Source organism: Lissotriton helveticus, chromosome 3_1, assembly GCF_964261635.1.
Source record: "Lissotriton helveticus chromosome 3_1, aLisHel1.1, whole genome shotgun sequence".
NCBI lineage: Eukaryota > Metazoa > Chordata > Amphibia > Caudata > Salamandridae > Lissotriton > Lissotriton helveticus.
Window position 1 is genome coordinate 2,110,747,981 of NC_136061.1, and position 16,068 is coordinate 2,110,764,048.

The 16,068-nt window shown below is 47.5% G+C and overlaps 1 protein-coding gene across 21 annotated transcripts in view; it reads left to right on the plus strand.

Annotated features, from left to right (window-relative positions):
- Window positions 1-16,068, plus strand: part of PPIP5K1 (diphosphoinositol pentakisphosphate kinase 1) — a 1,366,868-nt gene that overhangs the window by 678,975 nt on the left and 671,825 nt on the right. For all 21 annotated transcript variants that reach the window (XM_078683299.1, XM_078683308.1, XM_078683288.1 and 18 more), the window contains one exon: window positions 14,098-14,223. In XM_078683299.1, coding sequence (XP_078539425.1) covers window positions 14,098-14,223 — 126 coding nt within the window. The remainder of the gene's footprint in view (window positions 1-14,097; window positions 14,224-16,068) is intronic.

Consider the following 16,068-nt stretch of genomic DNA (forward strand, 5'->3'; position numbering starts at 1 on the left):
TTATACCAGGGCAACTTCATTATGCTGCCAAGTTTCCAAATTGCATGAAGAGCTTTGAGGTATTCTGCTGGTTGTGGGTTTGTCTAGATCTGTATCCAGTACAGGATGGGTTTGAGGGCTAGCGAGATTTCAATTGACATAGTCAGTTTACTGTTGAGTATGACACCTAGACTCTTAACAGAGGGCTGTGGGATGGGAAGTGGGTCAAGGGTTTCAGGCTACAGAGTGGGAGTCCAGGCACCAGAGTCTTTGCACTGTGTAAGGACCTCCATGGTTGAGGTATGTGTGGTTGTAGATTCACATACTGTGCATACTTGTACCATGTAGGTTTGGGCTCAGGTGTGTGCAAGTTGTTTGTCTTTGAAGAAATCTTTCGAGTCACAAGGTACTGTGACTCCTCCTCCTTGTTGGTAATGCTCATGGTAATAGACTCCATTGTTAGACTGTTTACTTTCTGCCGTCGGGTTCGGATGTGTGCTCCGGTTTCACACTGTCGTAGTGCTCTTTTGGTCCACACAGGTTCCTTCCCTCTGTTGGTATTTTAATCGATATCATCTCCTTTTTTTCTCCATCTCAGGTCAACATTTATGACTTTGCTTCAGCAGTGTTCGGGACGATCGCAGCCCCTCTAGGGCCTCGCCCTTAGGGGTCAACACCCGTCTCTCAGTCGCATCTCTCCACCAAGCCTTGACTGTGATGGAATGGGTGCCCTTCTGCTATTGTCCTCGCTGCCGCACAAAGTATTCTCACACCAATCTACATAAGCTCTACAATTTGTGTCTTTCGGCCGAGCACAAGGCTGCTTGTGACGCATGCCACTCTTTCTGCTCCAAACAGACCCTTCGAGACAGTTTGGCTCAGCGTCTCGAGATGTCACATAGCAGCGGAAACAGCACCCCAGACCTGTTCGTCCCAGAGGACTTCGAGGGGGAGCACCATCTAGAGGAAGTTTTTTTTCCCCCGGCGACAGCTCTCACTCCAATATGAGATTAAGGTCCTTCCAACAACTCAGCAGGCAATGAGTACAGTTTCCCCTCCATCTCGCCACCGCTTACAAACGGCACGTAGAAAACAAGGGGGGATGTGGAGGAATTGATAAGAAGCTTTCAGTAGGTACTACATAAATTAGTTCCTACTCACAGGAAAAAAATCCCAACTAGTAATGAAGCTAAGTATTCAGTTACATTCCACCTCCAAATCCAAAAGAAAGAGGTTTCAATCTCTTTTTTATGAATTCTTTAATTCATTATCCATTTAGACAACATCAAGTCACAAAACAACAATATCAGTAGTTGAACAAATCGTTTCTCATTCCTACCTACCTATTCTTCAAACAAAGGATTGCTGCATATTTTTGAGCAATGTAACCATTAAGTAGTCCCATACACACAAGAAGGGAAAAGTCAATCCTCTAATAAGTCCGAAATGTGTGTAGCAAATTTTTTATTGGTGTTCAAGTTCCGTCGGACTCCTCGAATCTGTGAGGTAGACTCGTTTTGGCCCAGGTATTTGGGCCACATCAGGACTTGGGTGCAAGGCCAACAACACCTCCAGAAAGAGTAGGCTGAAAACGAATCTCACAAACAAAGCAGCCCTCTGCCAAGGGGCACCCAGCCACTCTGGAACTCCAGCATTAAGTCACTGGGCAACCACTACTACCGGGCCATGGTTGGCACAACAATTATTTTCGGATGTACCGCCCAGTTCCAGCCCGGTGATGAAGAACTCAGTGAGACAGGCCACCTCAGTGCCGACCACACTGGTACCTTTGAAGCTGAAACCATTGGTGTTGACCAGCAAGTCCAACCTCGGCTCTGGCCCTCTGGAACGGATCCCCCACAAACCTCAGAAGGAGATCAATGCGTGTTGAAAACACTTGCTCCTCCATCCCTACATGGGCCAGATCCTCGCCCATCCTTCCGGGTCTGCTGCTGCTCAACCCTCCAAATGTCAGCTGTCCTTCGAGGAGGACCTGGACATTGCAACCCCACCAAAACAGCGCAAGAAGGTAGACAAGGCTATTAGCCCCTTGCCCTTTATACATACATCACCACACTCTCTTCCTCAACTTTCACATTTCCCACCTGCTTCTTTAGGGGACCCTCTTGACATAACACCTCAGGGGTCACCTTGTTCTGACACACTTGGTCGTGGAGGAGGTGGGGGACACATTTGACAGTCCTCCGCAGGTGACCCATAGATCTCTTACGGTTCATACCTACCAGGGGACATAGGCCCGACTTATACACTGCCTGCTTCTCCCTGCCGCTCGATTCAACGTCCTCTCAGGAGCTTATTGGGTGGGCCGACTCCTTCCATAAGGTGGATCTTAGCACAGATCCTTCTGAAGAGGACTTCCACCAATACCTTCCCATGCTCAAAGGCATGCTCTGCCACACAACTAACATATTTCAAGACCCTGTCCACGCTAGGATCATTACTCCCACGGTGGATAAATTGTACAAGGCCTCCCCTAATGTCCCCATTTACATGTGTTATTGTAGGAGAGTAGGGTCTGCTTCCTATGGTCACCCCCACTTTTTGCTCTGATTCTCTGTTTTTTCGACTTTAGTGTGGCTGTGGGCCTGCCAATCAGACCCACAGCCCAGCTGTTCTCTCTCTAAATTGATACCATGTACTTTAGGTACATACCAGATTGGTTACTGGGTCACCCTTGTGAGCCCCTGTATAGTGTACCATAGGTACCCAGGGCATAGGTGCACCTTAGGCCTACCAGGGGCTGCAGCATGTATTGTTCCACCCTGGTTTGCCTTCCAAAGTGACACCACAGGTCTGTTCACACAGTCTGGGTAAGGTGGTATAATCTCCCCTTACTTAGATATAGTATACCTATTTCTATATATACATATAGACACAGATACACCTATAAGTCACTCCTATGGTGGCCTTAACAATCCTGGAGGCAGAGTGCTTGGTTTTATGTGAGAGGGTGCCCTAGCATGAGCTGAGCCCCTCTGCAGCTTGCGGAACCATCTCCTTATAGCTGTTCTATGATATAGCCATACCATATACTCTTAAGTGCATTATAATCCTCGTGGTTAATGCTAACTTTGGTTTGGCTTTATCAAAACATGTTGTGAAAGGTGTCAAACACTTTGGAAGACTACCCCCCTCCCACCCCGCCACCCCCCTCCCCGCCAGTCATGGCGGCAGGGATAGCATTCCACCCTTCTAGAGGGAGAAGACATGTAGTTACTGGTTTACCCGGTTAAAGTTAAACAGACCCTCAGCATAACAAAATGGATGCTACTGCCACAGACACAAGTCTGACCTCCTACTGCTGGACAAAACTCCGGCAGGGGAGGCCTGGACAATAGGTTTCCTTTCCAGGGAGGTGCCAGCACCTCCCCAGACAGGGTTTTGTGTAATGGGGCAGGGAGTGCTGCATCAGCAGATGCTTTTCCAGACACTGCCTGGGGCACACAAGGTGCTCCATGCATAGCCCGGTTCAAACCAGTTGCTGGGGCACTCAGCCCCAGCTCTGGCGCGAAACTTGACAAAGGGAAGGGGGTGTAACCACCCCCTGCCCAGGTCCACCCATAGGAGGGACCTAGCCCGGTAGTCCAGCCCCCAACCATAGTATAAGTATAGGAGCTGTGTCCCTAGACTTTAGATTACCCTGGACGAAAATTTGATACAGAATCCTGGACCTTCGACATTCCATTTCAACTGGAAGACGGAAGACATCTCTCTTGTGGTCAAGGAGTGACCACCCTGTTCAAACGGGCACCAACAGCAACTATGCCGGTCTGCATTTTCGAGGCTCCCGCCGGATCCCGAAGAATCTGCAACACAAGACATGGACTTCCAGACATCTCTGACCCCGACCCACACCCACAGCAAAGCTGAGACACTTGGCGGACACAAGAGACATGGGACCGGAACTCCTGGACATCCTGCATTTTGCAAGCTGCACTCCTTCAATGAGGTATCTCAAAGTTGTGCATTGGGGTGCTTGAAGCCCCAACCCCGAGCATCATTTGCACCGAAGCCCAGGCCCCCACACTCCACGAGTGTTCCGTGGGCCTGCTTTTGCATTTGAGCTCGACGCATCTTCCCGGTTCCTTGCCCGTTGGCTAGTGAGCCCGCAGAAGACCTTTCTTTCAACTTAACTTGCTTTCCTGGTTGCTCCAGGCTTGCTCCAGCTTCCCTGCAAAGGAGAAGCGCCACAGACCTTGCTGGTCTGCCACCGAGCCAATCTCGACATCCTGCGTGGGTTGCGGTTGCCAAGGCTTGTTGGGTCCAATCCAGATACCGACACCATAGTCAACTAGATCCGTCGTGGGACAGCTCAAATCCAGCCCCTAGTCATCGTCGATGCCTCCTGGACCTCGTGGCTGAAGATACAAGTTCGACTTCTTCACCTGAAATCACCCGACATCGCCTGGTTCCTTCCTGGTCACTGGCTAGTGACCCAGACTCTGTCCCTTCTGCTTTCAGGTTCTTCAGATCTTCGATCCACCCTTGGATCCACCTGGACACTTTTCCTCTGGTCGTCTGCAGCACTTCTTTGCAGCTCTCCTTAGAAAACGATGACGAAACCCGACACAAAAAGACACCTATGCTCCCGGCTTCCTTGGGTGAGGTAACACGAGTACTCCGGTGCTCCCTTGGGTTTTGACTCTCGAAGTGTCCTAGTTTAAAAGGGTTCCATCCTAGTCCATCCAGAAGTGTCCTTAAATTGTATATTTATAACTTGTACGTTTCCCATAGAAAGTCAATGGTAACCCGCGCCTGTGTTTAGACACTGCACGCGTCTCCCGTGGGCCTCCTATTACCTAACCTTTGGTTGTTTATAGTAGCCCCAACGATTCCACAGGCCCGCTTTCTAATTCTTTCGTGGTTTCTATACCACTATTTTAGTATATGGTTTGTGAGGCCCCTAGGGCATAACATATACTGTGCAACTTATCGTATATTATTTGTGTGACTTGTATTGTATTTTTACCTCTGACCTCATAAAGAGTGCAGAGGGGTTGTGCTTAGATTAAATACATGTATATTTGATATATACCTTGTGTGGTGTCCTTTCATTTGGTATTCAAAGGATTATAATTGGTAAAACAACTTGCTTAACTCGCCTACTGAAGTCTTAGCCTGATGACTGCTGGTTCATACTACCTCTAGGATAGCTTTCTATAAGGTTGACTTTGAAACCACCATCAATAAGGGTCGATTAGAGTGGTGCAAGGTGCCCACTAGAACTAGTGGACATCATATGCCAGGCTAACTTCTCACATTGGTGTGCAGCGGATGGGATAAGAGCTTGCATTGTTTTACCAAATAATCTTGAGATATAATTTAAAAGATCATATCAAGGTTCCTGTAGGTACATATAAATCTTATATACATAGGTTCTACTGAACTTAGCAGTTGTAGGTGGTAAGAGCTTAGCACACCCTGACTACAACTCCTAGAGAGGTTCTAGTAGGAAACAAATAGTGTAGGTAGGTGCATACACCACACCACACTAGCCATGTCCTTGGAAGCAGGGCCTAGTGGACCTCTGCTAGAAGACAACCAAAGGTTGCCTTCTGAATATGACACATTCTCTTTTCAGGAACTGAGAAGCTTGTGTGTGGTCAGAAAGTTAAGACAAGGACAGAGTGAAACCTTTAACCACCTGGTAGATATCTTAGGGGCTCATGATGTAGAGAATGCATCAGACCCAGGTAGTCAAGGTAGTAGAGAGGGAGGCCATCCCTCAACAGAAGAGAATCCTCTTGGGGAGGACCCAGTGGTCTCTGATGATGATGTGGATGCTGACCAGAAAGAGGTTGATGAACCTAACCTGGGCAACACAGGACTATCTGGAGGTGTAGAGGGCCTAGGAAGGCCTCCCTCTAACCTCCCAGCTAGGCCTAATGGTGGGAACAGAAGGCCTAGATCACTTTCCAGTGGTTCTGAGCATTCTGACTCATCAGTAGGGTCCAATGCCTCGGCTCAAAGGAGAATGACTTTCCCTCAGAGAGGAGAGCATAAAGCTAGAATGAGAGAGGTCAAGCTGAGGATCAAGAGGCAAGAAGTTGCCCTTGCAAAAGAGACCCTAGCTCTTGAAAGAGAGAAGAAATTGTGTGGGCTAGAGTCCACTGGTGGCAGCAAAAACCCTAGTGGTAGGGAACAGTCTCATGACCTTAGAAACCTGAACAAGATTGTCCCTCCCTATCAGATTGGGGATGACATCCACAAATGGATACCTGCTTTGGAGAGGGCCTGCAAAGTACAGCAGGTACCCCAAAGTCAGCGAGCAGCAATCTTGTGGTTCTACTTTGCAGACAAAGGAAGAGACAAGCTCCGCACTGTAAGGGAAGAGGATGCTGACAACTACAGTGTCCTGAAGAGTGCTCTGATAGATGGGTTTGGCCTAACCACTGAGCAGTACAGGTTGCTGTTCAGAGATCCCCAAAAGACACAGACTCAGGACTGGACTGATTTTGTAGATTGTGCTACTAAGGCTCTGGAAGGCTGGTTACTGGGCAGTAAAGTAAGTGACTATACAGGATTGTATAACCTTATTATGAGAGAACACATTCTTAACTGTCAAAACCAGTTGTTGCATCAGCACTTGGTTGACTCTGATCTGACCTCTCCCCAAGAATTGGGCAAGAAGGCAGACAAATGGGTCAGAACCAGGGTGAAGCAGAAGGTACAGAACCAAGGTGGTGATCAGAAGAAGCAAGGCCAAAAGGGTGTGGAGAAAGCAAAAGACCAGACGTCTTCTCAAGGTCCCCAAAAACCTTCTAATGGTGGGGGTCCCAACAATCTAAAAAGAAAGAAGGCCCAAAGAAACAATGGTGCAAGTTTTTTAAGGTAAATACGCACTGGACCAGTGATTGCACCAAGAAGAAGGCAGCTCCAGCCACCATTGCCCCTAAGGCAACTGTTCCCCCTAGTTCAGCTCCAAGTGGTGGTTCTCAACAGAAGGGTGTAGTAGGGTTAACCCTGGGAACTGAGATGGATTCTGGCCTACTCAGAATACCAACTCAAGCTATTTTGAACTGTTGATGGGGACATAATTATGTCCTCTACTGTGAGTCCCAATAACTTGGGCAAGTACAGACAAACCCTTTTGATTAATGACAAAGTGGCTCAGGCCTACAGGGACACATGTGCTAGTGTCACAATGGTGACGCCTGGCTTTGTGAACCCTGGACAGATCACACTACGTGAAAATTACCTAGTGACCAATGGTAACAATGTCACTACCACTCACAGTATGGCAATTGTTAATTTCTCCGGGAAACATCCTTTAGAACGAAACTTTCACAACGCGGTACCATTACCACGCAGGTTTTACAACGCAATTCGTTACAACGACTTAAGCTGGAGGGCGCTGTAGAATAGGGAATAGTTTAATTTACTATCCAACACCTTCCTTACTATCCACGGGGACTGGAGTTGGAATAGTAAATTAAACTATTTACTATCCAGCGCCCCCAACGCAAGTCGTTGTAACGACTTGCGTTGTAAAACCTGCGTGGTAACGGTACGCGTTGTGAAAGCAGGCGTTGTACCGTCATACATCCATTTCTCCTGGGGAGGGGTAACTGGCCTCAAGAAGGTTTGTCGTTAGCTCAGACCTCCCTGTAGAATGTTTGCTTGGCAATGACCTGGAGACTTCATCTTGGGCTGAAGTGGAGTATAGGACCCATGCAGAAATGTTAGGAATCTCAGCACATGTCCTTGCTGTGACTAGGTCACAGGTCAGAAATTGCAACACTGAACAGGCACTGGATTCTGGAACAATGGACCAGTTGCCTACCAGGAGGAGAAGCAGTAGGGTTAGGGGAGTGCCTTCCCCCCTTGCCTCAGGTAGAGGATCAGCCTTCGGTGGAAGCTGATTGTGAGTCCCAGGAAGGAACTGTTCTAGAAGAACTTGAGCCTGATCAGGTTGAGTTTCTGGGGACAGAGGGACCTTCCAAGGCAGATCTGAGGCAGGCGCAGTTGGACTGCCCTTCTCTTGAACCCCTCAGACAGCAAGCTGCTGCTGAGGCTGCAGAGAATGCTAGTGGGACCCATAAAAACTATTGGGATGAAGGGCTCCTGTATTCAGAAGCTAGAAACCCCAAGCCTGGAGCTACCAGGAGGTTGGTCATACCTTTGCCATTCAGCGGCTTCCTTTTAACACTAGCCCATGATATTCCCCTTGCAGGACATCTTGGCCAGAACAAGACTTGGGACAGGCTTGTCCCTCACTTTCACTGGCCTCACATGTCAGAAGACACCAAGGAGTTTTGTCGCTCCTGTGTCACCTGCCAAACAGTGGCAAATCAGGTGGCACTACAAAGGCCCCCCTTATACCACTATCTGTGGTGGCGGTTCCCTTTGAACGTGTAGGGATTGACATTGTTGGACCAATGGATCCCCAAACAGCCTCTGGGCACAGATTTATTCTGGCTGTAGTGGATCATGCCACCAGATACCCAGAAGCTATTCCACTTAGGACCACAACAGCACCTGTTGTGGCAAGAGCCCTCCTGGGAGTTTTCTCAAGAGTGGGTTTTCCTTAGGAGGTTGTCTCAGACAGAGGTGCACACTTTGTCTGGATACCTGACTGCAATGTGGAAGGAGTGTGGAGTGTACTACAATTTCACCACACCCTATCACCCACAATGCAATGGTCTAGTTGAAAGATTTAACAAGACCTTAAAGGGTATGATTAAGGGTCTCCCTGAAAAGCTCAAGCGGAGATGGGACATCCTGCTGCCCTGCCTTTTGTTTGCTTACATAGAGGGCCCACAGAAGGGGGTTGGCTACAGCCCTTTTGAACTTCTGTGTGGGCATCCTGTAAGAGGACCCCTTCGTCTGGTAAAGGAGGGATGGGAGTTACCTGTCAAACCGCCCAAGCAGGACATTTTGGACTATGTACTTGGTCTCCGCTCCAGGATGGCTGAGTACATGAAAAAGTGTCCAAAAACCTTGAGGCTAGTCAGGAATTGGAAAAGGCCTTGTATGACCACAAGGCTGTGCTGGCTGTTTACCAGCCAGGACAGAAAGTGTGGGTGTTGGACCCTGTGGCCCCAGCAGCTCTCCAAGACAAGTGGAGTGGACCCCACACTATTGTTGAACAGAAGGGAGAAGTCACCTATTTGGTTGACCTTGGAACTCCCAGGAGCCCCCACAGGGTTCTTCTTGTCAACAGGCTGAAACCATATGTTGACAGGGCAGACATGGGCTTGCTCATGGCTACTGATGAAGGACAGGAGGAAGAGAGGGACCCTCTCCCAGACTTGCTCTCTCAGAACCCTGATGATGGTTCAGTTGATGGTGTAGTTTTGGCAGGCAGCCTCACTGACCAACAGCAGCAGGACTGCAGACAAGTTCTGCAGGCCTACAGACATATGTTTTCACTGACTCCAAGTCAGACTACCTGGTGCACTCATGAAGTGGACACTGGGGACAGTCTGCCGTTAAAAGTAAGATTTACAGGCAACCTGTATCAGGACAGAGGTCCAAAAGATGTTGGATTTGGGAGTCATTGAACCCTCCGAGAGCCCTTGGGCCAGTCCAGTAGTCCTGGTGCCTAAACCTCACACCCAAGATGGTAAGAGAGAGATAAGGTTTTGCGTGGATTACAGAGGTTTGAATGCTGTCACTAGGACAGATGCCCATCCAATACCCAGAGCGGATGAGCTCATTGACAGATTGGCATCTGCCAAGTTTTTGAGCACATTTGACCTGACATCTGGCTACTGGCAGGTCAGACTAGCTGATGATGCAAAGTCAAAGACGGCATTTTCAGCCTCTGGTGAGCATTATCAGTTTGTGGTGATGCCCTTTGGTCGAAAATGCACCTGCCACATTCTAAAGGTTGGTGAACCAAGTCCTCTTAGGTCTGGATGACTACTGTGCAACTTATCTTGATGATATTGCTGTCTTTAGCTCCACTTGAGAAGATCACCTGATCCACCTAAAGAATTTTTGGAGGCCCTGCAAAAGGCAGGCCTAACTATCAAGGCTACCGAGTGCCAGATAGGGCAGAGTCAGGTTGTATACCTGGGCCACCTTTTAGGTGGAGGCCAGGTTCCACCATTGCAGAGCAAGATCCAGACCATAATGGACTGGACTCCTCCAACCACCCATACTCAGGTCAGAGCTTTCTTGGGACTGACTGGGTATTACAGGAAATTTGTCAAGGGGTATGGTTCCATAGTGACACCCCTTAATGACTTAACTTCCAAGAAAATGCCAAAGAAGTTCAGTGGACAGTCAGCTGTCAAAAGGCATTTGATGACCTGAAGCAGGCCATGTGCACTGCACCAATTCTGCAAAGTCCAGACTACTCCAAAGAATTCATTGTTCAAACGGATGCTTCTGAATTGGGGGTAGGTGCTGTGCTTTCACAACTGAATAAAGATGGTCAGACCAGCCAGTAGCTTTTATAAGCAGAAGGCTGACCCCTAGAGAGAACCGTTGGTAAGCTGTTGAGAGGGAGGCCTTTGCTGTGGTTTGGGCCCTGAAGAAGTTGAGACCATACTTGTTTGGCACTCACTTCAAAATTCAGACAGACCATAAGCCCCTCTTGTGGCTAAATCAGACGAAGGGTGAAAATCCCAAACTGCTCAGGTGGTCCATTTCCCTAGAGGGGATGGACTTTACAGTGGAACATAGACCTGGGAGTGACCATGCCAATACAGATGGACTCACAAGATATTTCCACTTAGAACATGAAGACTCAACTGGTCAAGGTTAGTTTAATGTCTCTGCGTTTGGGAGGGGAGGGGGGCTGTAGGAGAGTAGGGTCTGCTTCCTATGGTCACCCCCACTTTTTGCTGTGATTCTCTGGTTTTTCGACTTTAGTGTGGCTGTGGGCCTGCCAATCAGACCCACAGCCCAGCTGTTCTCTCTCTAAATTGATACCATGTACTTCAGGTACATACCAGATTGGTTACTGGGTCACCCTTGTGAGCCCATGTATAGTGTACCATAGGTACCCAGGGCATAGGTGCACCTTAGGCCTACCAGGGGCTGCAGCATGTATTGTGCCACCCCTGGTTTGCCTTCCATACTGACACAGGTCTGTTCACAAAGCCTGGGTAAGGTGGTGTAATCACCCCTTACATAGATATAGTATACCTACATCTATACATACATATAGACACATATACACCTATAAGTCACTCCTATGGCAGGCCTTAACAATCCTGGAGGCAGAGCGCTTGGTTTTATTTGAGAGGGTGCCCTAGCGTGAGCTGAGCCCCTCTGCAGCTTGCGGAACCATCTCTTTATAGCTGTTCTATGATATAGCCATACCATATACGAGTCTGACCTCCTGCTGCTGGACGAAACTCCGGCAGGGGAGGCCTGGACAATAGGTTTCCTGTCCATGGAGGTGCCAGCACCTCCTCAGAAAGGGTTTTGTATATTGGGGCAGGGAGAGCTGCACCAGCAGATGCTTTTCCAGACACTGCCTGGGGCACACAAGGTGCTCCATGCATAGCCCGGTTCAAACCAGTTGCTGGGGCACTCAGCCCCAGCTCTGGCACGAAACTGCACAAAGGGAAGTGGGTGTAACCACCCCCTGCCCAGGTCCACCCATAGGAGGAACCTAGCCAGGTAGTCCAGCCCCCAACCTTAGTATAAGTATAGGAGATGTGTCCCTAGGACTTTAGATTACCCAGGATGAAACTTTGACACAGAATCCTGGACCTTCAACATTTCATTTCAACTGGAAGACGGAAGACAACTCCCTTGTGGTCAAGGAGTGACCACCCTGTTCAAACAGGCACCAACAGCAACTTTGCCGGTCTGCATTTTCGAGTCTCCCGCCAGATCCCGAAGAATCTGCGACACAGGACACAGAATTCCAGACATCTCTGACCCCGACCCACACCTACAGCAAAGCTGAGACACGTGGCAGACACGAGAGATGTGGAACCGGAACTCCTGGACATCCTGCATTTTGCAAGCTGCACTCATTCCACAAGATATTTCAAAGTTGTGCTTTGGGGTGCTTGAAGCCCCAGCCCCGAGCACCATTTGTACCGAAGCCCAGGCCCCCACACTCCGCGAGTGTTCCATGGGCCCCGCTTTTGCATTTGAGCTTGACACGTCTTCCCGGTTCCTTGCCAGTTGACTAGTGAGCCCCCTGAAGGCCTTTCTTTGAACTTAACTTGCTTTCCTGGTTGCTCCAGGCTTGCTCAAGCTTCCCTGCAAAGGAGAAGCGCCACAGACCTTGTTGCTCTGCAACAGAACCAATCTCAACATCCTGCATGGATTGCGGTTGCCAAGGTTTGTTGGGTCCAATCCGGATACCGACACAGCAATCAACTAGATCTGTCGTGAGACAGCCCGAATCCAGCGCCTGGTCATCGTCGATGCCTCCTGGACCTCGTGGCTGAAGAGACAAGTTCGACTTCTTCACCTGAAATCCCCCGACATCGCCCGGTTCCTTCCTGGTCTCTGGCTAGTGACTCAGACTCTGTCCCTTCTGCTTTCAGGTTCTTCAGATCTTCTATCCACCCTTGGATCCACACGGACACTTTTCCTCTGGTCGCCTGCAGCACTTCTTTGCAGCTCTCCGTAGAAAATGACGACGAAATCCGACACGAAAAGACACCTATGCACCTGGCTTCCCTGGGTGAGGTAACACGAATACTCCAGTGCTCCCGTGGGTTTTGACTCTCGAAGTGTCCTGGTTTAAAAGGGTTCCATCCTAGTCCATCTGGAAGTGTCCTTAAATTGTATATTTATAACTTGTACGTTTCCCATAGAAAGTCAATGGTAACCCACGCCTGTGTTTAGACACTGCACGCGTCTCCTGTGGGCCTCCTAGTTCCTAACCTTTGGTTGTTTAGAGTTGCCCCAGCGATTCCACAGGCCCCAGGCCTGCTTGCTAATTCTCTCGTGGTTCTTATACCACTATTTTAGTATATGGTTTGTGAGGCCCCTTGGGCATAACGTATACTGTGCAACTTATCGTATATTAATTGTGTGACTTGTATTGTATTTTTACCTCTGACCTCATAAAGAGTGCAGAGGGGTTGTGTTTAGATTAAATACATATATATTTGATATATACCTTGTGTGGTGTCCTTTCATTTGGTATTCAAAGGATTATAATTGGTAAAACAACGTGCTTAACTCGCCTACGGAAGTCGTAGCCTGATGACTGCTGGTTCATGCTACCACTAGGATAGCTTTCTATAAGGTTGACTTTACAATCACCATCAATAAGGGTCGATTAGACTGGTGCAAGGTGCCCACTAGAACTAGTGGACATCATATGCCATGCTAACTTCTCACAGTTAGCATCTCCCACCTGACTCCTATAAGATGGCCAACTCTCCAGCTACTGGTGATACCACTCGCAACACTCAAAGAGAGTAAGAGTTTAAACGCTGAGAGGAAGAGAGTAGCTGCACACTCAACCAATCATTGGTGCATTGCTAATTACGTCAGACTACTCTTCAGATATGTCAGTGCCCACTAGGACGGAATGGAGGAGCTCCTCCAGCATCTCCCAGAGGAGCACAGGAAAAGAGGGTATGAGATTGTCTATGAAGTGAAACAGATCTCCAACACCACTATCCACAGTGAATTATATGCCGTGAACACTGCCGCCAGAGGAGTGAACTCCAGTCTCCTCCAGAGCAGGCACGCCTGGCTCTGTATTTCTTCACATGTCGTTTGATGGTCAGTATCTATTCATTCCACAGGTGGACTAAACATTAAAGAAAATGAAAAGATACAGAAACGGCAAAGGCTATAGGCGCATGTCAAACTTATTTTAATTAAGTAAAATACTTCTTCCTGCTCAATTTTGAATTTGATGACATGGTACACTGAGAATGTACCTAAAAGGGTGATAACTGTAATCTTGTTTTTCTTTAAGGTCTTATTTAGCGCCTGGCAAATGGGCTACACTGGGAAAACATGGCGAAATCCAGCCCACCATGTTTCAAATGCTCTAGGCTATAATGCACTTGTAATATGGTAGACTGAACAGCCGCCATTATTGTGACGGAGTATCCTATCCTCCACACTCCAAACAAGACCCTCAGTTTCTTGAAGTTGACTCAGTTTTAAGTGCTTTACCCTTGCGATACAAATTGCTCATGTTAACTTTTTTAACAGATGCCAGAAAGGATGCTCCATCGTTGCTGCTAGTGCTGAAATGGGGTGGGGAATTAACTCCAGCTGGACGGGTACAGGCAGAAGAGCTGGGCCGAGCATTTCGCTGTATGTACCCTGGTGGACAAGGTAAGTCTTTCAGATTACTACAGTTTTTCAGTACCCTATGTTTTTGTTTTTATCCAGCTTGCAGTATTTGTCGTTGTAACTTGCTGTTTGTACTTTCTGTTTCTTCTCTTCCATGCATTCTTCGGCATTAATTAAATTTTGTCTGTTTTTTCATCCTCTATTCCATTGACTGTAGCATATTTAGTTTGCTGTCATCTTTCCTCCGTTTGCCTTTATTTTCTTTTACTCTATTCCTGTTTTCCTTTCTTTTCTCTATTTTTGGATTGTCTTAAAATCCTCTTTTAATTGTTTATCTTTACTTTAATTTTATTTTTTCAATTCTAGTTTGTTTTTCCTTTCATCAACTGTTTTAAATTTTTCTACGTCCTTACATCTTTCTTCTCAAATTTCTCTTTAATTTTCACACATTTCTTTAATTTCTTCCACATGTACTCCAAAAGAAAAAAGAATACTAAGTCTTCTTGACCATTGTGGAAGCTTTAAAGACCGATCCCCCTACTTATTTTTTAGCCTTGTTTTACTAGTGCCACATACTGATTTAATTGTTGGTTACCGTTACTCACATCTATGTAGTTTGAAGTGAGTGTGTGTGTATGCACTCCTGTCACATAAATTACAAGAACTGACAGGTACCCAATATCACTTTTTATATGCCGTCTTTGTGACATTTCTGCCATTTTTAATTTAAAAAAAACATTGTTACTCCAAATCTATAATTTACTGCCTCAAAAGGATTAGAATGCTAGTTTATTTGGATATAGGTTTCACAAGTCCTCTGCCTCTGTCTGAACACTCTATTTGTAGTCTAAATCAGTAGTACATGAAAATGATCACTGTTTAACTGACATTTGGTTGTATTAAGGTGACCGATGTTTTTTCTAATCAAAATTAGTGTTACGCTTATCAAGATTTGTCAGTCCCAATGGAGTGACATTTAAGTTAGTCAGGTGACTTCATACCACTTTGTTTTTCTGCTGTAATCCGACCAGAGCACTCTTGATTTACCTTAGAGTAGCTTTGTTCAAAGATTATTCGCCTTCTGCTGAAGTTTTACATATTTTGTGCTTTCATAAATGAACTATTACCAGTGCTGTCACACTAACTTTTTTCAAGGTCAATAAATTCAAACTAACATGTCAGTGAAAAATAATATTTATTTGGTTATATACATGTGCAGACCCACATTGACACCCCCCACTTCTTTGTTTATCTTAGATTGTACGCATTCATTTATTTCGGTGTTTATTACCTGTTTTTCAATTTTCTCTGTCTTCTGCACTAATTTACAATGCACCTTTTATATCTGAAAGAGACACGTTAGTGATAGATTCCTTACCTTAGAATATCCCCAGGCGTCAGACTGGATCCGGAAAATTTTGCGTAGCAATACCCCTGCGCGCCGGCAGGCGTCGCCCGCGGCTCCGCGTCCGTCGTCGGCGTCGTTAGCGCCGGAATGACGTTGTGGGAGTACTTAGACGCCGCCCATGCGCGCTGACATCAGTTCTTCTTTTTTCCGCGCCAGCTAGCGCAGATCCGGAGAAGCTCTACCCCTTAGTCACTTTTTGACTAACTTTTTTGATCTTTTGATCATTTCTCTACTCGAGTCTTCGACTCCTAACTGTGCCGGTAGGGATGCCCGGGTTCAAACCCTGTTCGAAGTGCGACCGACTGATGTCGGTTACGGACCCCCATCGCCGGTGCCTGAAGTATTTCGGCCTCGACCACGACGACCGCACCTGCTCCGACTGCCGGGCCCTGACGTCTAAAGCTAGGCGGGAGCGGTCCCGCAAGCGACTCGAGCTCCAGCAGTCGGGCCCGCGCCGTTCCAGGTCCAGGTCCCGGTCC